The sequence below is a fragment of the Plecotus auritus genome, assembly GCF_963455305.1.
Source record: "Plecotus auritus genome assembly, chromosome: 5".
NCBI lineage: Eukaryota > Metazoa > Chordata > Mammalia > Chiroptera > Vespertilionidae > Plecotus > Plecotus auritus.
In genome coordinates, this window is record NC_137776.1 from 98722977 (window position 1) to 98747432 (window position 24456).

A 24456-nucleotide genomic window follows, 5' to 3' on the forward strand; every position below is an offset into this window, starting at 1 on the left:
CCCAGCGCCAGGATCTCAGCGATGTCACCCGCAGCAGGAGGGCAGGAGGCCCGGGAGGGACCCAGGAGCCCCAGCTTTCCTCAGTGCTCTGGCTCCTTCCCACTCAGACACAGTGGCAGCTCCGCAGGGAGAGCCCCTGGCCACAAGGGCCGTGGGAGCGCAGGGCACTGGGGCGGGGGGGGGGGGGGGGGGCGGGGGGGTGCGCGGAAGGACGGGAGGCGGGTCGGAGTATTTCCTGTGATGCGCAAGATGCTTTGCGTTCCCTTGGCGGCACCTTTGCCAGATGGCCCCTGAGTTTAGAGTCACAAACTATAAATTGTAGCTGATCACTAAGTACATTTCAGGCTGGCCACCTGTGACATCCAGAAGCATGGCCTGCGGCCACCCCTTCCAATCCTCCTGATGGAACCCACACGGAGGTGGGGGGGGGAGGGTGCTGACCACCCCCAGCTTCTCAGCAGCTGCCCACGGAGTCCTGACAGCGCAGACTAGCGGGCAGTGGGCTTGTCAGGCCTGTGAACCCCTCGGCAGGGAGCTGGCCTCCACCATCGGACCTGCAGGGCTACCTCAGCCCGTCGCTCTTGGGCCTCTCCGCAGCCTGGCCAGGCTCAGAGCAGCTCCGCTCCGTGTGGCGGGCGCGGCCCTGCCAGTCCTTGCGTGCTTCACCATACGACTCGAAACTAACTGCTTGGAGGGTCTAAGGCCAATGTGTTTGGTTAAAGCAACACCCTTCCCAGAACATCTCTCTTCAACCCAAGAACGGTTACCTGGGGGCGAAGGGAGCAGAGACAGGGTGGCACGTGCTCTTCACACCCACAATACACCCGCCCCACACAGACCCCAAGGCTCTGCACGTGGTCTTCAGAGTGAGTGCCAGCCCAGCTGGGCAGGTCCCATTTGTTACAGCAAAACTACTTGTGTATCACATCTTACATTTCCTGTCCAGGTTTTCTGAGGAAGCAGTGCAACCGGGCCCGTGCAAGTGTGTCTTGAGAGGGGGCAGGACGTGCTCAGGCATACACTAGCAGCAGGGATACACTGGCAGCGGGCACACATCCGGCAGGGGGAACACACCCGGCAGTGGGCACACACCCAGCAGTGGGCCCGGCCCAGATCACAAAGGACCCCAGGCACTACCTGCCCCACAGCCTCTCATTGACCCCAGGCTCCTGCTGAGTGCCCTGGAGATACCGGTGGACACAGGCAGCGTGGGGCAGGCAGAGCTGAGCTCGCTACAGCAGTGCAGAGGGGCGAGGGTGCTGGTCAGAGAGCGAGATGGGAACCGACACCCAGATAGGAGACAGCGGGGATCAGTGGGTGGGGTAGGGGGGCGTAGGGGGGCACCGCAGCAGGCGGCTCTTCCCTGAGTCAGTTCAGTGCAGGAGAAGGTGGGGGTGACCCGCTGCACTGGGGTGCCTGGTGGACAGACACGAGTGGAGGCGGCAGTGGCCAGGCAGCGACCACAGGGAGGACTGGGTGGGAGGTGCACATACACGCCTTTTGGGCAGACCTGAGGGCCCAGTGCAGAGCCCCAGGCGCCAGCAGGAGAGGTGGAGCCCCTGGAGGAGACCCCAGTGCATGACCACAAGAGAAGGCATTTTAGCAGGAAAGAGGGCGCCTCGACAAAGCCACAGAGGCCAGCAGCAACCTCTGGATCTGACAATGGGGGTGCCATGGACCCCAAGGAGGCTGAGGCCATGGAGAGCAGATGGGAGATGCCAGCATATGCACCGGGGAGGGCTGCAGAGAACCCAGAGGGCATTTTGGACCTTGGGGGCTACCCAGCCTGATGAAGGAAGGGAGGGAGGGAGGAGGAAGGGAGGGAGGGAGGGAGAGCTTCTGAAGCCTCCAGCCTTTTCAAGAGGGTACAGGGTGAGCAGAGACATGGCCAGGTTGCAGGGCACAGATGCTGGGCAACCAGGGTGCCCCAGGGCCTGGCTCCTCGGGGAGCGGGAGGGAGGCCACCTGAGGGTGGGTGGGGGTGGAGACAGTGGGAGGAGGAGGGGGAAGTGGAAGGCAACTCTTCTGAGAGCCTGGAGTTAGGGTGCAAGGAGGCCTGGCTGAGCCCAGGAGACGGATGGCCCTGAATATAAGAATGACGGGCCCGGGCCTGCTCTCTCCAAAGCCCAGCCCTGGTGCAGGTGGGAAGCAGAGGCTGGTGTCAGCCTCGCGTGCCAGGGGCCAGGAGGTAGTCACCTGACTCAACGCTCCTGAGAGTCTACCGGCTCCCGCTCGGCCACCTTCCTCCCTGCCCAGCTCACCTGCCCGCGTTCTTCACGAAGCCCAGGTCAGCCAGCTCCACTCCACACAGCTGGCAGCAGAAGCAGCCTGGGTGCCAGCTGTTGTTCATGGCCTTGATGACGCGGCCAATGATGAACTCGCCTGAAAGAGGGAGGTCCCTGCTGGCCAGGGCCGGGCACTCCCCTCCTCAGCCCAGCCCCAAGCCCAGTCCACACGGGTCCTAGGGCCCCCGGGGAGCTAATGCCTGAGGGGCCTGAAGGCTGGTGCTCAGAAAAACAGGGCTTGGGCAGGCACGGGAGAGCTCCAGAGCCTGGCCACACGGGACCCTGGCCACACAGGGACCCTGGCCACACGGGGACCCTGGCCACACAGGGACCCTGGCCACACAGGGACCCTGGCCACACGGGGACCCTGGCCACACGGGGACCCTGGCCACATGGGACCCTGGCCACACGGGACCCTGGCCGCACGGGGACCCTGGCCGCACGGGGACCCTGGCCGCACGGGGACCCTGGCCACACGGGGACCCTGGCCACATGGGACCCTGGCCACACAGGGACCCTGGCCCACCAGCCGGTCGCCACCCTTACGTACCACAGGAGCCGCAGCACGGAGCAAACAGCATCTGGAAGTCGTGTTCGCAGTACTTCCGGCCTTCAAACTGCAAATGGGCAGCAGAGCCAGCGTCATCCCGTCTGTACTGGCAGCTCTGTCTGGTCAGAGCCTGCCTCAGGCAGACAAGCACCCACTCTTCTACCCTCCCGGGGGCACCAGCCCTCCCAGAGAGGCTTCCTGCAGGAAGTGCGAACAGTGGAGGGACAGGGGCAGGGGGCTGAGAGGAGGCTGCAGAGAGGGAGCAACCTCAAGGCCTGGAGCCAGGGTGCAGAGGGAGGGCCTCAGCCTGCTGTCTGCTGCAGGGACCACCCTGGGGTCCTGGCGCCTGCCCTGGCTGGGGGACACAAGCTGGGAAGGCTGGGCAGGTTTGAATTGCATGTGTCACTTTGCCCCATGCCCTGTGTTCTCTCTGTGTGAGACGTCCATTTCCTAGAGGCCACAGAAGACCCAGAAGGTGGGGCCGGAAGGAGAGCCCCAGTCCCAGGCACCAGGCTCCAGCCTCCCACCTTCTGTCTGGGCCCGAGCATCTGGCACAGACCCTCAGAGGCCAAAGCCTGCCTTGCTTTCTCCTCCCGGACACAGGCCCTGGTTTCCCATTCTCAAAAATGGGTGTCTTACAGGCTGCAACTACATCAGGCGATCCAGGGATGCGAAGGGGCTGCAGGGGTATACATTCACTCTGGGTGAATATTTCCTGAGCACCTACTATGTGCCAGGCTTTGTTCCAGGCACAGAGCCCCCACTCCCAAGGCCCCTACAGCTGGCTAGCCTTTCCCATCAGCCCACCACCAGCTCTGCCTGGGAAGTCTACGGGCAGCCCGCACAGGGCGGCTGCAGGCAGTAATGATCAGCGGCTCTGGTGCACACATTCCACCAGGCGTGACAGGGCACGGAGCAGACGTTCACACAGTGCCGGCCACACAGGTGCCCAGAAATAACTTCAAAGGCACAGGTGACAGGAAGTGGTGGGTTTTGAGTTTTTTTACCTTTGTTTTTAATAAAATTTATCTCATTGAACATTTACATAATTTAATTTTTAATCACTCTGTCTAACAACCAACTTGCAAGATTATTGAAAACTTAACAATGTGCTTTGTGAGCAAGGTTGCCAGTCTAGCCACCTTCCCTTGCATCTGGGTTACCGCAAAAGCCAGACTCCACCGCCTGCACTCCCAGCCTCCACTGCACTCCCAGCCTCCTCCGCCCCCTACGCCCCATGCAGTCTCTCCTCAGCCCAGCAGCCTTTGGTCCCTTCCCAACATGGGGCAGACGGATTCCTGGGCTCCACACCCAGCATGGCTCCTGCCTCTCCCAAAGTGAAGTCCTAAGGCCCACCAAGTCAAATGACTCTGGCCCCTGCCCTCACCCACTACTCCCTCCGCTCTGCTTCCTCTACACCCACCTGCCACTGGGAAGCCGCCTCTCCGACCTCAGGCCCTTTGCACTTGCCGTGCCCGGCTGAGCGCTCTTCCTGCCGCTGCGGGCGGGCTCCCTCCCTCCTCCCTCCTCCGGGGCTGCTCCCCACCCCCCCTGCCCACCCTGTCCCTCCAACCCTCAGCACCTCCAACCTGACAGACACCCAGGCACTGGGTTTACTGTCTGATCCCAAGAGAGGGGAGGCGGCAGGGCAGGGTTGCCCAGGGAACCGGAGGAGGTGACCCCCCCCTTCAGCACCCGCACCGGGGTCGTGTGCAGTCTCGCAGTTTCTGTGCTGGCGGAGCACAGCGGCCGGCTGGTGGCGGCCCTGTCCCTGTCAGGGCGGGGCTCCCCGGAGGCGGGGCGGGGCTCCCCGGAGGCGGGGCCCTCACCTCGTAGAAGAGGCCGTCGGGGAAGGGCCGGAAGCACTGGGCGCACACGAAGCAGCGCTCGTGGAACAGCTCGCCGCCGCTGTGCACGATGCGCTCGGCCGTGCCGAAGCGGGCCCCGCAGCGCAGGCAGGCTGCCGTGGCCAAGGCGTCCGCCAGGTGGCTGCGGAGGAGAGGGGGGTCAGGACCCGCAGGCCCACGGGGATGAGAGCGGTCCTGGACGCCTCCTCCAGGGGACAGCATGTCTCCAGGGAAGGAAATCACGTTCCTCGCCGCCCGCGATGGTCTCGGCGCTGGGGACTCAAAAACACGTGTTCAGGGCCAACCCCGGGCCACCCTTCCCCGCCACCCATCCCCCAGCAACACGGCGGCCACCCCCTCACCCCCCCCACCCCCCCCCACCCCCGGCAACACGGCGGCCACCCACCCACCCCCCCCCGGCAACATGGCGGCCACCCTTCCCGGCCACCCGCCCCCCAGCAACACGGCCCTGGCGCTGCTCACCCAGCGCACAGGCTGCAGCGGGCACGGGTGACCTGCAAGAGGCACCTCCATTTCTCAGGTGCAGAAAGGGCCACAGTGGGTGGAGGCCAAGCTCCCTGCCTCCACCACCCCCTGCAGCCCCAAGGCAGTTCTCAGAGGGTCAGATCCAGGTGGCCTCTGCCAGGCTGCCTGCCCTTCCCTTTCCGGGCCAGACTCCCAGCTGGGAAACAGAAGCGGGCTGGCTGTGCGCCACCCCCCCCCCCATTCTGTGCCAGTTACACACGAGCATACACACACACACACACACACGCACGCACACGCTAAGTACTCGGCACTTAGGACACACACTAAGCCCTACGCAGGGTGGGGCTGTGGCTGTCAGCGTCACTGATGTGGTCCCCCAGCTCAGTCCTCCTCGAGCTGGGCTGTCTCTTGGGATGTCAGTGGTCAGGTATAGAACGTTACCCCAGTCTCATTTAAACCCCCAAGGCCACCTGCCTTCTGGGTGAGACTTAAGGCTCAGAGAGGTTAAGTGACTTGCCCAAGCTCACACAGCAGATGACAGAGTCCAGATCTGAACCCACATGGGTTGGACTTCAATGGCTCCTTCCCCTGCACCATGATGGGGACTGAGTGGGGACTCTGTGGCATGTGGGCACAGAGCCTAGCAGGCTGAGTGCTGAATAGAGAGCTGGTGTTTCAGGAACTCCGGGAACATACACCCCAGCCAAGAACAGAGAACACAGTCTCCCCAGTGACCCCCAGGGAGACACCCGCGCCCACCCTGCCAGACAATGCACAGGATGCCGAGGGCACACCCGGAGCTGGGGGAGAGCATGCCATCTTGCACCCCTTCTCCAACCCTCCCAGAACCCCAAATGCTCTCAATCTTGACCGCCAACACAAGCCAGTTGTGGGCTTGTGCCAGATGTCCCTGAGTGGCAAGAGGTCACTTGATAATGACGTTCAGCCTGGGGTGGGGAGCCCTCGCTGTGCCAGGTCCTTGTGAAGGGCGACTGCTGGTTCCAGATGAGAAAACTGGAGCTCAGAGAGGGCCAGTAACCTCCTGAGGGTCACACAGATCTGACCCAAGCTCTCCTGTCCCCTTGGCTCCTGGTGGCATCACATAGGCATGGACATTGAAAACTGTTTTTTCAATATCTCAGACCTCCCCCTCCAGCCTCCACCATCTGAGCCTAGAAAGACGGTGTTGGCTTGGGGGAGAGGCAGCGGCAGCCACAGGGGTCTGTTCAACCGAGGCCACGTCAGCCTGGGCACCGTCAGCAGTGTGTGCTCTGCCGACCCGGCTGCAGTCGGGTGCGGATGCTGGCTGGTGTGTGGCCCACAGCACAGTCCTCTCTGATCCTCAGCTGCATCATCTGTAAAATGGACTGGCAACAGCTCCCTCCAGGTTGTTGGGGGGTGAAGTGCCAGCACAGCCCACACGGCTCCATAACTGGCAGCCGTCGTCCCCCCTTTCCTCCTCCACCCAGGCACTGTGCCAGATGCGGGGAGGGGGTCCACTCGTCACGACCCCCAAAGTTCCAGTGGCCGCTGCGTGCACTGCCTGGGCCTCTGCCCTGCCGGCGGTCTGGCTGCAGGAGGTCACCACCTCATGCTGTGACCCTGAGTTCACAGGGAGCCAGCCCACACCCAGGCCAGGAACCCACCTGCTGCCTTTGGCTGCTGCATACAAAGCATTTGCGCCATGAGAAGCATCCCAAACCTGTATGGACCCTTGAGAAGTTGTTGGGAGCGACCCCAGTTGACAAAATCCTGAGAGGGCAGGTTTCACAAAGTGGCCTGCCTGTTCCCAAGGTTAGTCATGCATCCTGCCCCCCTTAGGCTTAGAGACCCTTCAGCACAATAGTTTAGTAATCACACATTCTGCCCCCTAGAGCTTAGTTAACCCTAGAGCACAGTTTACGTATAATCCTTTAGCAAGAAGCATGGCTAGATTATCTCATGGAAAGGAACTTAGGTGGCATCGCAGGTGTATGTACAGGTATAGCCGTTGGAATCTTAGCCAAGATAAGGAGCTTTGTGTAAAGGTCAGTAGGAAACCTAAAACAAAGGGGTATAATTATGTTTACCACATAATAGGAATGATGTATTGTATGGAATGTAACTGACCCTGTATAAAAGTATGGTGAAAAATAAACTCGGGACTGTAAGCGGGAAGTGCTACAGTCCTCCCGATCCCATTTTGTTTTCTGTCTGTCTTTTCTCATCCTCTCCCCGCCTTGCAGGTACTGTTTGACTGATGCCTGCAGGCTCCGGCATTTTCTGGCGCCCGAACAGGAGACCTGATATAGGGGGAAACGGTGAAGGACACTGTAATTTAAGAAGAAGGTGCACCGAGTAAGGAAAGTGGAGCAGTGAGTTTATAGTCGGGAGAGATAAATTATGGGACAAGTTAATAGTAAAGAGTTGTTTGTACATGTGCTTAAAAATATGCTTCGCGCTCGGGGAACTAAGGTAGGGCATAAACAGCTTGAGCGCTTTCCGGCTTTTGTGGTAGAAGTTTGTCCTTGGTTTCCAGAAGAAGGGACTGTGAATCTTGAGACCTGGATTAGGGTTGGAAAAAGAATACAAGATTCTGCTCATGGCCCGAAGAAGGTGCCTGTGGATACATTTTCTTTGTGGAATCTTATTCGGGATTGTCTTGACCCCCGCCATGAAGGGAAAAGGTGGAATGAGGGAATGAGGCAAAGAAGTCCATCATGTCCTAGTCTAGAGAGGCTGTCTTTAAAAGACAAGAACCTTTCTTGCCCCAGCCTAGAAAAGTTATCCCTTCCTGAGGGGCTTAATAAATCTCCTGAGCCTTCAGCACCGCTGGAACGGCCGCTGTCTGAAAACCCTCACTTAAAATCAGAGAATAAAGAGCAGGAAGTGCTGCTAGCACAGAAAGAGGAAAACCCGTATGAGGAGGAGCCTTGGGATCTTCTTCCTCCCGAGGAAGAAGAGGCTTTAGAAGATGCAGCCGCTCATTATCATGATAATGATAACGGTTGGCTCTTCTTTCAGAGGGTGTTGGCAACAGTAACTGAACCAGCCCCCAGTCGTACGGAGAAAATTGAGGAGGAATTAGCTGAGATAAAAAGGGAATTACCACGGCTAAACTGTTCAGAGAAACTGGGAGAGGAGGTAGTAGAAATGAAAGAGGGACTTAAAGGAATTAAGGAAGAACTGTTACGACTGGCCTCCAAGCCAAAGAATTGTGAGCTAATGTCACCACCTGAGGAAAAAACAATTAAGCTGCAAAGTAGATGTCCTACGCCTTCCTCTGGCAGAGGAACACCTCAGGAGCCCTCCATCCTAAAAGTAGAAAAACCGGATGAAGGGGAACTGCGCCCAATACGGGGTCCCTCCGTCAGAAAATAAAGAGCTATCCTGGGGACCTAGCAAGCTAGGTTTAAATTCCCCTCTGCAGCAGACGTTGCAGAGAGCAGCAGAAAAGGATGAGGACACAGGAGGATTTCATATGGCTTTTCCCAAACTGGAACGGCCAGATGGTCAGGGGCAAATGCAGAGATATCACTCTCCCATTCCATTTAAACAACTAAAGGAACTTAAAGTAGCTTGTTCCCAGTATGGGCCAACAGCACCTTTTACTGAGGCGCTGCTGGACACTTTAGCTACGGATGCTCTGCCTCCTAATGATTGGAAGAACATGGCAAGAGCTTGCTTGGGAGGAGGAGATTATCTGTTGTGGAAATCAGAATTTATAGAACAATGTCAAGCTACAGCAGAAATAAACAGAGGCCAAAATATTCCTTTTACTTTTGAGATGCTAGCAGGAGAAGGACCTTATGGAGGATTGAACAACCAACTTCAGTATCCTCCTTGGCCTATGCTCAGGTCAATGCAGCTGCCACTAAGGCATGGAGAAAATTGCCTTCTACAGGAAGGCGAACAGAAGATTTATCTAAAATCAGGCAAGGACCTGATGAGCCTTTTCAGGATTTTGTATCCCGCCTGCTGCAAACAGTAGGACAGCTCATTGGTGATGGAGAATCAGGAATGTTACTGGTGAAACAACTGGCATTTAAGAATGCTAACATGGCCTGCCAGGCTGCGATAAGACCTTTTAGGAAGAAAGGTTAATGAGACAATGGAACTTATGGGAGCCTTACAACCAGGACTTCCCTCACCTTCTGCCATTCCAGCAGGTACTTACAAAATAATTCTTGATCTTAAGGACTGTTTTTATACTATTCCCCTAGCACCTCAAGATTGTAAAAGATTTGCTTTTAGTATACCATCCACTAATTTTCAGGAACCTATGAGGAGATATCATTGGCTAGTTCTCCCCCAAGGGATGGCCAATAGTCCCATGTTATGTCAAAAGTTTGTTACTCAAGCTCTTATTAGTACTAGAAAGAAATTTCCTCAGGTTTATATTATACATTATATAGATGATATTCTGTTAGCTTATCAGAATGAAGGCATATTGCTAGCTGCATATGCTCAACTACAAGAAGGGCTTAAAGAAAAGGGACTGGTCATTGCCCCTGAGAAAGTACAGAGACAGTCTCCTTTCTCTTACTTGGGATATACTTTACATCAGAATTGTATTACCCCTCAGAAAATACAGCTAAGAAAGGATGGGTTAAAAACACTTAATGATTTTCAGAAACTGCTAGGAGACATTAATTGGCTAAGACCTTATCTTAAAATCACCACAGGACAACTTAAGCCTCTTTTTGAAGTCCTCAAGGGAGATTCTAATCCTAACTCTCCCAGAGAGCTATCAGAAGAAGCCAGACAGGCTTTACAGATAGTAGAAACAGCTATTGGTCAACAGCAGGTTTCATATTTAGACTATTCTCAGCCATGGGGAGCTTACATTCTTGCTACTAAACACACCCCCACAGCAGTATTATGGCAGGAAGGTCCTTTATTATGGATTCACCTGCCTATATCGCCTGCAAAAGTACTTACACCTTATTATGATCAAGTAGCTACTCTTATTCATATGGTAAGGACTGAAGCTTGCAAATTAATTGGACGTGACCCGCCTTATATCTGTCTTCCTTACTCCAAACAGCAAGTAGATTGGTTGTTACAACATAGTGACAACTGGGGAGCGGCTATGGCTAATTACCCTGGTCAAACAGATAATCATTACCCTCACAATAAACTTTTGCAGTTTGCAAGCCAGCATACTTTTGTATTTCCCAAAATAGTACAAAAAGAACCTATTACAGAGGCTTTGTTAATTTTTACTGATGGTTCATCTAATGGTAATGCAGCCTACAGTATTCAGGGTAAAGTAACAACTTTTCAAACTACCTATACATCTGCGCAGGTAGTAGAACTGTGTGCCATCTTAGCAGTGTTACAATATGTTCCAAATCAAGCATTTAACCTGTATTCACACAGTCAGTATGTAGTAAAAGCAATGGAAGTAATCAAAACTGTTCCCTTTATTGGGACAACTAATTCCATAGTACAAAGTATGTTTAGAGACATACAGCGCGCCCTACAGCAGCGCATCCAGCCATGTTTCTTTGGTCATCTCAGAGCTCATACTGGACTGCCTGGACCGTTATCAAAAGGGAATGAACAGGTAGACATTGTGACTAGAAAAATATTATATACCCAGGAACAACTGGCTGAGCAATCTCACGCGCTGCATCATCAAAATAGTAATAGTCTCAGGCAGCAATTTAAAATTACCAGAGAAGCTGCCAGACAAATAGTAAAACAATGTACAAATTGTCCTACTACTCAATCAGTGCCTCATTATGGGGATAACCCAAGGGGACTAAAAGCTAATCATTTGTGGCAAATGGATGTGACTCATATCTCCAGTTTTGGGCAGGTAAAGTATGTACATGTCACTGTAGATACTTTTTCTGGCTTTATTATGGCTACAGCTCAGACTGGTGAAGCAAGTAAGCACTGTATAGCCCAGGGGTGGGCAAACTTTTTGACTCGAGGGCCACAATGGGTTCTTAAACTGGACCGGAGGGCTGGAACAAAAGCATGGATGGAGTGTTTGTGTGAACTAATATAAATTCAAAGTAAACATCATTACATAAAAGGGTACGGTCTTTTTTTTTTTTTTTCAATAGTTTTATTCATTTCAAATATTTTAACAAGAAGAATGTAAACACTAATTATTATAATTTGAAACTTCAAAAAATGGAGGAATCATAGCACAATAACATACCTTATATTGAAGATGGCAAAGGCAAAATAAAATTGCCTAACTAAGGAAAGGTACAAAAGCCTTTCAAATTAAACTTAAATATAATAAAATAATTTAAAACTAAAACAAATCGAAAAGAACAAAATGTGTAAACAGTAAATGCGGTTAGTGGCCACAGTAGCGTTACTGATACCGCATCCGTATCAGCAAAAAAATGCAGCCGCAGCATGGCTAGTGTGACATGTCCTCTGTGTGTCTTTTTCCCTGCTGCGCGCATCCGCAGTGGGAAAAAAAACTGCAGTGGATACAAGCCCTAAAAGCTGAAAGTCTTTGTTGTTTTATTAACAAGTCATTGTGATGTACAGAATGTGGGAACAGGAAAAAATTGTGTTTGAGTAGAGCTCTTAATCTTACCTCAGAAAGGCTCTGATACTGTGCTCTCCAGGGGCGTGTCTCCCTACATCACCACGATAACGCGTCTACGCATTCCCAGGGTGATGTCGGGAGACGTGTCCACGGGCATTACAGGGAGCCTCTGGAAGATTGAGAGGTTGTTCCTTCTACTGAATGGGCGGATATAAATCGGCCCACTCAGAAGAAGGAGCTGCGGCCGTGTTTCCCGACATTGCCATGTTAACACTGCTGCTGGTGAAGGAGCGGAGGGGAGAGCAAGAGAACCCTCTGCTCTTTCGGCTCCGTGGGCCCGATAGAACAGCCGAACGGGCCGGATCCAGCCCGCGGGCCGTAGTTTGCCCACGGCTGGTATAGCCCACTGTTTAAAGTGTTTTGCAGTTATGGGACAGCCCAAATGTATTAAAACTGACAATGGCACAGGCTATACTGGAAAAAGTTTTCAACAGTTTTGCCAGAAGCTAGATATTACCCATAAAACAGGAATTCCATACAATCCCCAAGGACAGGGGATAGTACAGCCTTGGGCAAACTACGGCCCGCGGGCCGGATCCGGCTGTTCTATCCGGTTCTCTTGCTCTCCCCTCGCTCCTTTACTTTGAATTGATATTAGTTCACACAAACACTCCATCCATGCTTTTGTTCCGGCCCTCCGGTCCAGTTTAAGAACCCATTGTGGCCCTCGAGTCAAAAAGTTTGCCCACCCCTGGGTAGAAAGAGCTCATAGCACTCTAAAGCTACAATTACAAAAAATAAAAAGGGGGGAGTTATATCCCCTGACACCACAGAACTTATTACATCATACTCTATTTATTCTTAATTTTTTAATTTTGGATGTGCATGGGCGATCAGCTGCACAGCGTTTCTGGAATACAGGAACTGCATCCACCTATGCTCAGGTCAGGTGGAAGGACCCTTTAACCGGACAATGGCATGGACCAGACCCCGTGCTCATTTGGGGACGAGGGCATGTTTGTGTTTCTCCCCAGGATGCCGAAAGTGCGAGGTGGCTTCCGGAGAGGCTTGTGCGCTTCGCAGGAGATGGGCGAGCTTGTCAAGGGAGTTCGACAACTGACTCTCCAAGAGCGACCCTACAACCTGGCTCAGACGATGCGGACAGCGGCGGTGCCCACCTGGGGACAGATGAAGAAGTTGGCGGTTGAAGCAGAACAGACGCTGATACAGACTTCTACTCCAAAGACAGGAGTCTCAATGTTCCTGGCAATGATGGCTATCCTAAGCTGCCAAGTACCGAGCGTCCGAGGAGACATCCACCGGGCCTACGTTCCTGACCCTCCTTTACTTCATCCAGCTGAATGGGGCAGACCGTCAGTTACGGTATATGTGAATGACACTCACACCCTGGGGATGCCTTCTAATGGACATATACGACCAGAACTACATGTGGATTTTGACTATTTTGGACAAGGGAATGGAATGCCTATTTGTTAGTCATTAGAGGGTGATGTAACGAAATGTCTACAAATGGACTCTGTAGCAATGGCATCTCCCGGCTGGACAGTGTTTCTTAAAGGACTGAGCGGAAAGAAGGGAAAGGTAATCAACATCACTCCACCCCAGGACTTGCCCCCTTGTGAAAAAGAATCCCTGACTGCCAAGTACGCTGTGCCATGGAAACGCTGTCATGGTACTCAGGCAGTACAGTATGTACTTCCAGGAACTAATTTTTCCATTTATGACTGGTCTCAACCCAATAGGACAGACTCCTTAGAACTGGGAATGTATAAGGGAATATGGGGATTAAGTAATAGGAAATTCCAATATGGGTTATGGAAATTAGGAGCAAGTATGGGTACTCCTCTGGTTCAGAAAGATAATAAGGACATCTATTTCCTATCTTAACGCGTAGAGTAGGTAAAGGCATTCTTGCACTGCGCACTGGGCTACATGAACTAAAATTAAAAGCCCAACCTACTTAATTTTTAAGGAGGGGGGAATTGTTGGGAGCGACCTCAGTTGACAAAGTCCTGAGAGGGCAGGTTTCACAAAGTGGCCTGCCTGTTCCCAAGGTTAGTCATGCATCCTGCCCCCCTTAGGCTTAGAGACCCTTCAGCACAATAGTTTAGTAATCACACATTCTGCCCCCTAGAGCTTAGTTAACCCTAGAGCACAGTTTACGTATAATCCTTTAGCAAGAAGCATGGCTAGATTATCTCATGGAAAGGAACTTAGGTGGCATCGCAGGTGTATGTACAGGTATAGCCGTTGGAATCTTAGCCAAGATAAGGAACTTTGTGTAAAGGTCAGTAGGAAACCTAAAACAAAGGGGTATAATTATGTTTACCACATAATAGGAATGATGTATTGTATGGAATGTAACTGACCCTGTATAAAAGTATGGTGAAAAATAAACTCGGGACTGTAAGTGGGAAGTGCTACAGTCCTCCCGATCCCATTCTGTTTTCTGTCTGTCTTTTCTCATCCTCTCCCCCACTTGCAGGTACTGTTCAACTGATGCCGGCAGGCTCCGGCAAGAAGTCATGGGCCTCTTTGCTCTAGCAGATCCGTTTACTTAAGCAGGTGCACTTTAAACACATCACAATGACCACAGAGAGCCCCCACCCCCCGCCCCTGCCAAGTGGATTGGTCCCTAAACGCACACGTGCAGCAGGCACTCTCCTGCCGCTCAGCAGCACGCCCGCCTTGCCATCCCTGGGGCATCTGCACTGTGCTTTGGGCCTCCTGGGCCCTGGCCGCCACTGCCCACACACCACTTCCTCCACAGACACCCAGGTGCATGGAGGCGAAAACAAGGGTCCCCTCTCCTCAGATGCATCACCAGGCCTGCTGAGCCTCAGGTTCCCCCGCCTGTGCAAGCAGGAGATCGGTCCAGTCCCCAGCAGGTCCTTCTGGGCTGCAATGCCAGGTGCAGGAGCAGGTGCAGGCACAGGTGGCGGTGGAGGTGCAGGTACAGGCTGGCCTACGGCTCCCCCAGTGCCACTGGGCAGCCTCTGAACCCCACCCCGCCCCGCCCCGCCCATTCCCCTCCTGCTCCATTCCCAGCCCCTGACAGGCTGATGGCTCTGAGCGCCACCCGCACCGCCACCTGTGGGCACCCTAGGCCTGCACTGCTTCCTCCCAGGGCCCTCACATCCCCCACCTCCCTGACGGTAGCACTGTCTCCTCCCAACCTGTGTTCTCTCCCTCAGTGCCTCCCCGCCTCCTCTGGGGCCCCACCTGTGGCTTGATGCAGAGGACCCAGCCCACAGCTCTTCTTGCTCTCTCCCCTTCCACTGATGGTTCCAGCGACCCTGGGCACCTGACCCCACCCCCCTCGCCACCCTCCAGCCCAGGGGCAACTCATCTTTGTGGAGGGAGGTCCACACTGAGGCACTCACAGTCCACCCGGGAGCCCCCTCCACCATCTGGGACGGGTGATGGCCGGAGGGTTGCCCACTCGTTTTGCTTATCTATAAAGTGGTGATATAACCACCCAGGCTGAGGTAGTAATGGGGTTTCATAGGAAACTAACCCTGAACCCCCATCTCAGCACCCTGCCCCAGAATGTGGTCCCAGTGGCATTGAAGCATCCATCTTATATAAAAACTGCTGTTTGAAATTCTAACCCTGCTATTCTGGCTTCTGTAAACACTTGCTTGCTTAAATAATAAGGAAAATAAGACTACTCCCATTCCAGAGAGGCCATGAACCTTCCCCAGACGAAGTTATCAGTGCTGGCGCCAGGCCAGACCTTTGGTCGAGGTCTCAAAGGCCCAGCACATACGGCCCTTTAAGAACTTGCAAAGGTCAGAGAAGCATCGATCAGACTGTCAAACCTCAGAGGGAAGGTAGGGGAGAGTGGGGGTAAGGGGGAGAGATCAACCAAAGGACTTGTATGCATGCTTATAAGCCTAACCCAGTGGTCGGCAAACCGCGGCTCACGAGCCACATGCAGCTCGCAAGCTGCAGTTTGCCGCTCTGTTGACTAATGAGTTTGCCCACCACTGCACTAGACTAAATGTTACTATGTAGTTGGAAGCTGTGAGGATTAGGCAATTGTGGCATATTGTGTGCAAAGAGGTAAAGGGTAGTATATGACAGTGGTCAGCAAACTCATTAGTCAACAGAGCGGCAAACCGCGGCTCGAGAGCCGCATGTGGCTCACAAGCTGCGGTTTGCCGACCACTGGCCTAACCAATGGACACAGACAACAGGGGGGTGAGGGCATCAGTGGAGCGGGGGGTTGGGAAGGTAATGGGGGGATGAGGACACATATGTAATACCTTAATCAATAAAGAAATTTTTTTAAAAAAAGAACTTGCAAAGGGGACCAGAAAACCCCATATTTGGGAGACAGGGAAGGTAAAAAGATATAAATAGGAAAACTTCCTCCATGTTGGGGTCCAGAATTTGAAAGACATTTTTCTCTGGGCCTGCGCATAATCTTATCTAATAAAGAAGGACTATGCTAATTGACCCTCACACCATCGCAAAGATGGCAGCACCCACAGCCAATAAGGAGGAAATATGCTAATTGATTGCCATGCCCTCAAAGATGGCAGCGCCCATAGCCACAAGATGGCGGTGCCCAGTCCCCTCAGCCCCACCGGGGCGGCAGGTGCACGGCAAGGTCCCCAGGCGGGCCCAGCCTTGCCACGCACTTGCCTCCAGAGTCCCCCAGTCCCCTCAGCTTCACAGCTACCCAGGGCCACCCGAGGCTCAGGTAACCAGGGCCAGCCAAGGCTTGCGCTGCCAGCAGTGGCAGCAGCAGAGGTGTGATGGGGCGTTGCCTTCCTATGATCGCGGGGTCGCCTCCCGCCCCTGAGGGATCCCAGACTGTGAGAGGGGGCAGGCCGGGCTGAGGGGACCCCCCCACCCCCCCACCCCCCCCACCCCCCCCACCCCCCCCCCACCCCCGTCCAGTGCATGAATTTTCATGCACCGGACCTCTAGTAATAATAATAATAAAGTGTGACTCCATTTCTCTAAGCATTGCTTGGTTTTCTCCAGTCTTCTGCAACAGCATCACCCAGCAAGATGAGCTGCAGCCTCCCAGCCCTTGACTGAAGGGCCCGCAGTGGGTTGGGGAAAGGCCTCAGCAGCAGCTACCAGGACACAGACATGGCCCCTGGGTGCCGGCCGCCACCTACCTGGGTGCAGCAGCACAGGTACAGCCTGGATGCAGTGAGCACACCCAGCCAGGAGGCCATGGCAGCCCCTCCCAGCACAGAGCGTGACTCGGACTCCAGCCGGGAGCAGCCAGGAGCAGCCACCAGGCCAGACAGACGGGACCACCATGCAGAGCTGCCCGCCCCACTCACATTACACCATGACCTCCAAAGGGTGCAGAGTCCCTGCAAACAGAAAGGACATTGTTCCCCCGGGAGGGGCAGCGCAGTTAAGGCGGAGGTTGGCGGGGGGCGGGGGGCTTGCTGGGGATCCCAGAAGCGCTGGGTCAGGTCCCTGGGCCAGGCAGGGTCACACAGGTCCTGGCTGCCTGAGACCCTGCACATGCCGAGGAGGGCAAAGACTGACTGACCCCAGGCAAGCCAAGCGGCAACCATTCCACTTCCTTCCCTTTCCTGCGACCCCAAGGCCACAAGTACCACCTGCGAGACCCAAAGTACAGCCCACCTCTGGATCCAGCCAACGAGGATCAGCATCCAAAGAGGTCCACGCTGTCCAAAGCCGGACGGCGGCCTCCACCCGGGGAGGAGCAGCAGGCCAGGAGGTGCCAGAGGCAGGCTTACACCTTTTTATCTAAAGAGCTTGCTGTGCTCTGGTCAGCACCTGACCGTGATCACCGCTGACCCCAGGCACGTGGTCAGCATAAAGTCATAACCCAGAGCATCACAGAAATCTGAACCCGGGGAGCGTTTGGTCCAGGAAAACCCTGAACCCTGGGAGCTTTGTGGTATCTTAGCTCAGCCCGCCTAGTCCCTAAACCTAACTCCATGGCTGCCTTGGAAAATAACAATCCATATTGCCAACGTCCTCCCTAAGGGAGAATGGACCAGCCAAGAAGAACTTTCTGTGGTTAATTGGGCCCAACTGAATAACAAGAGTCCAGCAGCCATTGTTCCCAGAGGCACACTGCGCACCAGGGAAAAGCCTGGCCAAGCTGCCAGCCCCGCACTGTTTCCACTGCCACGTCCACCCTTGTAAGAGCTCCTAGGATCAAAACCCACCAAAGCGCTGAAGGCCTGCCCCATCCAGTCAAAGGTGCACAAACTATATCTTCGTTTGCATCTTTGCTGACCAATCAGAATGGGTGGAGCCAATCAAGCAGGACAGTGCTTTTTGGACCAATCAAACTGTACAAATTTGAATTCTTCATTTGCATAAAAATGGGCCAGTCGGGGATGGGCTGTGGTATTCTCTCTCTATAAGCCAACCTCCCCTCTATCTCCGTGAAGTACCTGGGCTGTTCCAATGCCAAGCTGCTTCACAATGGAGCTGTTTTCACTGAATAAAGTCTCTCTTGTACCACATCCCAGTTGGCATTGAATTGGTGACAGTGACCTTCAGTTGACACCAGTGATGAGGAAGCAGAGCCAGAGCTCTTTCAAAGTTTCATCCCCAAAGAGGAGTTATAACTTACCCTGCCCAGTCCTGCTTGGAAGACCCCCTGGGAAGGCTTGTCTTCATGCGACCTCACTCACACATGCCTAGTGCTAAGCCTCTCCTAGTGGTTTTTAATGCATTACTATTATCGCTGCCTATGATACAATAGCAGCCATTGTCACTGGCAACAGATAACTGTTGGGACAATAACAAACTAACCAAAAAACTTAAAAGGAAAATGGAGAAATGAGTTGTGCTTAGAGGTTCTGAAAAGAGCTGGCATATTCCTGGGAATCCAGAAAGCCATGAAAACACGCAGGGCTGTGTGCATGCTGGGGAAAGACCTCACTCTGACGGCCCTGGGCTGTGCAGGCAGCAGAGCAGGCCACGGCAGAGCTGCAAGCTGCCTGGCTGAATACTGACTTTGTGATGGCAGGCTCAGGGGCCTCGGGAGGCTGCAAGGTGAGTGATTTCAGCTCGTCACCAGCTGACCACGAAACAACTGAGCCGAGACTCAGTGGGCACCAGTGACAGATAGACAGACTTAGAAACTAGTTTGAAAGACCACTGAACACGCAAGCAACACACAGCAGCATAAGCTCTGGGGGTGGTGAGAATCTAATTGCCAGAGTTCCCGCTTTATATTATTTGCAATGTTCAATTCTCAGCAAAAGTTATTTGACATGCAAAGAAACAAAAAAGTGTGGCTTATATACAGAAAAAAAGAGCAAGCAACTGAAACTGTCCCTGATGAAGCCCAAATGGAGAACATTAATAAATAGAAATTATAAAATGGAACCAAATAGAAATTCTGGAGTTGAAAAGAAATACTAAAGAGAGTCCTTCAGGATGAAATGAAAAGACACTAGACAATAATTGAATCCACATGAAGAAATGAAGATCAGCAAAGTAAATTCTACATTTATATTGTAAAGCTAATTATACAGATAAATATAAAAGACAGTATAAATGTAGTTTTGGTTTGTAAGCCTTTTTCTGCATCTGATTTAAAGACAGCTGCATAATGAAATAATTTAATACAAAAGAAGAAAATAGTATAGGAATTGAGAAACAAAAAAGATATGACATTTTTAAAAAGAGTAAATAGGAGATGTAAACCCTGGAATCTTATCATTACATTAAATGTAAATTAGTTTAATTCTCCAATGGAAAGTCAGAGATTAAATTACCTGCCCTAGCTGGTTTAACTCAGTGAGATAGAGCATCAGCATTCGGACTGAGGGGTCCCGGGTTCGATTCTGGTCAAGGGCACATGCCTGGGTTGCAGGCTCGATCCCCAGTAGGGGGCGTGCAGGAGGCAGCCGATCAGTGATTCTCTCTCATCATTGGTGTTTCTATCTCTCTCTCCCTCACCCTTCCTCTCTGAAATCAATAAAGATATGTATATATATATTTTTTTAAATGACCTAATTATACACTTTTTACAAGGATATCCTTGTTACACATTTTTTAATTGATTTCAGAGAGGAAGGAAGAGGTAGAGAGAGTGAGAAACATTAATGATGAGAAATAATCTGATCAGCGGCCTCCTGCATGCCCCACCCTGGGGATCGAGCCCGCAACCCAGGCATGTGCCCTGACCAAAATCGAACCGTGACCTCCTGGTTCAGAGGCCGATGCTCAACCACTGAGCCACCCCGGCCAGGTGATCCTTGTTACACTTTAGATGGCAAAAACACAAATAGTTTGAAAATAAATAGCAATCAATCAAAAGAGAATTGGGGAAGCAAGTCAGAGAGATCTTGCACGTGGGGACAGGCAGGACCAAGGGAGGGTGAGAATGTGAACAAGAGAGTGAGGGTGAGAGTGTGAGTGAGTGGGAGAGGGTGAGAGGGTGAGAGTGTGAGCGAGGGAGGCATGAGGGTGAGAGGGTGAGCAAGGTGTGAGGGTGGTGTTAGGCTGAGAGTGTGAGTGAGGGAGGTATGAGGGTGAGAATGTCAGCAAGGTGTGAGTGTGAGAGGGTTTGTCTGTCTGTTTTCTTTTTTGTTTTTTTAATATTTCTTTATTTTATTCTCTTCTCTTTTCCCATTTTTCTTTTCCTCATCTATATTTTAATATATTCATTATTATTTTTTAAAATTATTATTATTTCATTTTATTTTTGTTTCCTTTTTTTTCTTATTCTAGTTCTTTGCTCTTCCTTCTTTTTTTTTAAATATATTTTTATTGATTTTAGAGAGGAAGGGAGAGGGAGAGAGAGATAGAAACATCAATGATGAGAGAGAATCACTGATCGGCTGCCTCCTGAACGCTCCTTACTGGGGATCGAGCCCGCAACCCAGGCATGTGCCCTTGGCCAGAATTGAACCTGGGACCCTTCAGTCCACAGGCCGATGCTCTATCCACTGAGCCAAACCGGCTAGGGCTGCTCTTCCTTCTTTACTTACTAGTACATAGTCTATTTTTTTGGTTCTTTTATTTTCTTTTTTATTCTCTTTTCTATTTTTCCCCTCTAATTCTTTGATCTTCTGTCTTTTGGTATTCTTTTTCTTTTTTCTTTGCTTTTATTCCTTTTATTTCTTTTTTAGTATTTCTGGTTGTTGTTGCTTTGTTTTGTTTTATTTTTTATGTTGTTTTTGGTTCAGTTTTGTTTTGTCTTGTTTGCTGTGTTGGCACCAATATTACAGCTGGCACAATGAGGCAAGGTGAGCCTTAGAGTCAGCAAGTTGGAGGGGAGATTCCCACCCACACATGGGACATCAACGGGTCTATACAGTTCAAGAATATTGAAATAATATCAAGCATCTTCTCAGATCACAAAGGCATAAAATTAGAAATCAACCACAATAAAAAGCTCAAAATATCCAAACACATGGAGGCTATATAGCATGTTATTAAACAATGAATTGGTTAGCAATGAGATCAAGAAAGGTTCAAAAACTTTCTGGAAATAAAGAAAATGAACACGCAACAACCCAAAATCTATGGGACACAGCAAAAGCAGCCCCGAGAGGGAATTGCATAGCATTACAGGTCTACCTCGAGAAACAAGAAAAGCTCTAATAAACTATCTAAGCCTACAACTAAAAGAATGAGAAAGAGAACAACAAGAAAATCCCATAGGAAGTAGAAGGAAGGAAATAACAAAGATCAGGATGGAAATAAATGACCTAGAGACAAAGAGGGAAAGCCCAAATAAGTAAAATCAGAAATGAAAGAGGCCATATAACAATTGACACCACAGAGATACAACTGTTTGTAAGAAAATACTATGAATATGTCAGCAAACTGGACAACCTGGGCAAAATGGACAAATTCCTAGCAACATACAATCTTCCAAAATTCAATCAGGAAGAATCAGAAAACCTGGACAGGCCAATAACAACTGATGAAATTGAAGCAGTAATCAAAAAATTCCCAGCAAACAAAAGTCCTAGAACAGATGGCTTCATGGGCGAGTTCTACCAAGTACTCAAAAAAGAACTAACACCTACCCTCAAACTATTCCAAAAAAATTAAAGGGGAAGTAACACTTGCAACCTTTTTTTACAACGCCAGCACTATCCTAATTGCAAAAACAGAAAGACACTACAAACAAAGGAAATTACAGGTCAATATCCCCAATGAACATAGAGGCTAAAATCCTCAACAAAATATTAGCAAATAAGTTTCAGCATTACATTACAAAGATCATACACCATGACCAAGTGGGAATATTCCAGAGATGCAAGGTTGTATAAAATTCACAAGTCAACAAACATGGTACATCACATAAACAAAATGAAGGATAAAACTCACATGATCATATCAATAGACACAAAAAAGCATTTGACAAAATCCAGCACCCATTTTTGATAAAAACTCTCAGCAAAGTGGGAATAGAGGGATAATACCTCATGATAATAAAAGTCTTATATGACAAACCTACAGCCAACATCATAGTCAATGGGCAAGAACTAAAACCATTTCCCCTAAGAACAGGAACAAGACAGGATTTCCACTTTCACCGCTCTTACTCAACATACTGCTGGAAGTGCTAGCTACAGTGATCAGACAAGAAGAAAATATAAAAGGCATACAATTTGGAAAGGAGGAAGGAAAATTATCATTATTCACAGATGACATGATATTGTACATGGAAAACCCTAAAGACACCACCAAAAAAAATGACTAATAAATTAATTCAACGAATTATCAGGATACAAAATCAATATCCAGAAATCAATGGCATTTTTACACACCAATAATGAATTATCAGAAAGAGAAACTAAACAAACAATCCCATTTACCATTGCAATAACAACAGAAGGTACCTAGCAATAAACATAAGCAAGAAAGTAAAATACCTGTATTCAGAAAACTATTAGCACTGAAAAAGAAATAGAGGAAGATAAAAAACAGGTGGAAGCATATACTGTGTTCATGGATTACCGGAAGCCAATTCCAGCATGTCATAATTGCAAGGGTTTCATCAAAAGGTTGATGAAACTTGGGGGCTCAACAAGGGCTGAGTCACATATGTAATCACCTGTTGGAATGGCTGAAAGGCACTTCCCCCAAACCTGAATAGGATAATTGTTTGCTGCCAGACAGCTCAGGGCATCTTAATCTACATGTTATTGCCTCCTGTTGGCCAAACACCTGAACAGTCAAAGGCAATTCCTCAATCTGACAATGCTTCTGTACCCTACCCTTTGAAGTGTATTATCTCCACCTTGCCTTAGGACAAATTGTGTTAATAAAAAGCAAGTGTCCTGAGACAAGGAGAACTTTAGCTCCTTTAGCTGAACTCCTCTGATCCCCAACGCCTTTCAAAATTATCTTTCGTCTCTGGACTCTTACTTAAGTTACACATAGCTTTTCTCCAGATTGCTGAACCCTTTGTAATGCTGCAACAAGACCACCAACAATGGATCAGAAGAATTAACATCATTAAAATGTCCATACTACCCAAAATAATCTATAGATTCAATGCAATCCCTATTAAAATAACTGCATATTTCACAGATATAGAACAAATACTCCAAAAAGTTATGTGGAACAAAAAAAGACCCTGAATAGATGCAGCAATCTTGAGAGAGAAGAACAAAGTTGGAGGGATCACAACACCAGATATCAAACTATACTACAAAGCCATTATAATCAGAACAACCTGGTACTGGAACAAGAACAGGCATATAGATCAATGGAACATAACAGAGCTCCCAGAAATTGACCCAAGCCATTATGTTCAATTAGTATGTGGCAAAGGAGGCAAGAGCATACAATGGAGTCAAGATGGTCTCTCCAATAAATGGTGTTGGGAAAATTGGACAGGTATGTGCAAAGAATGAAAGTAGACCACCAACTTACACCACACATAAGAATAAACTCAAAATGGATAAAAGACTTAAATGTGAAGATTTTATGTGAAACCATAAAAATCCTAGGCAGCAAAATCTCAGACATCTCTTGTAGTAGGATTTTTGCATATATATATATATATATATATATATATATATATATATATATCTCCTAGGGCAAGAGAAACAAAGGAAAATATAAATAAGCAAAAGAAACCATCATCAAGATGATGTGGTAGAACATATTTGGCAATGATACATCTGACAAAGGGTTAATTTTCAAAATATATAAAGAACTCACACAGCTCAACAAAAGGAAGACAAACAATCCAATTTAGAAATGGGCAAAGGACCTGTGTAGACACTTGTCCAAAGAGGACATACAGAAGTCCAAGAGACACATAGAAAATGTTCAACGTACATACTAATCATCAGAAAAATGCAAATTAAAACGACCATGAGGTATCACCTCACACCTGTCAGAATGGCTACCATCAATAAACCAACAACCAACAAGTGTTAGCAAGGATGTGGAGAAAAGGGAACCCTAGTGCACTGCTGGTAGAATGCAGACAGGTGCAGCTACTGTGGAAAACAGTATAGAGTTTCCTCAAAAAATTAAAAATAGAACTGCCACTTGACCCAGAGATCCTACTTCTAGGATCAATGAAAGATGGTCTCTTCAATAAATGGTATTGAGAAATCAGAAAGGATATATGCACCTCTATGTTCATAGCAGCACAATTTACAATACCTAAGATCTGGAAACAGCCCAAGTGCCCATCAGTAGAGCAGTGGATAAAAATGCTGTGGTACATTTACACCATGGATTACTATGCAGCAGTAAAAAAGAACGATCTCTTACCCTTTAAGACAGCATGGAGGGACCTGGAGAGTATTATGGTATATGAAATAA

The 24456-nt window shown here is 50.1% G+C and overlaps 1 protein-coding gene across 1 annotated transcript in view; it reads right to left on the reverse strand.

Annotated features, from left to right (window-relative positions):
• The window catches only part of LIMS2 (LIM zinc finger domain containing 2), a 45960-nt gene that overhangs the window by 13899 nt on the left and 7605 nt on the right, over positions 1-24456 (reverse strand). The window contains exons 2-4 of the mRNA XM_080668674.1: positions 4665-4824; positions 2836-2902; positions 2262-2382 (exon numbers count right to left, since the gene is read on the reverse strand). Coding sequence (XP_080524800.1) covers positions 2262-2382; positions 2836-2902; positions 4665-4824 — 348 coding nt within the window. The remainder of the gene's footprint in view (positions 1-2261; positions 2383-2835; positions 2903-4664; positions 4825-24456) is intronic.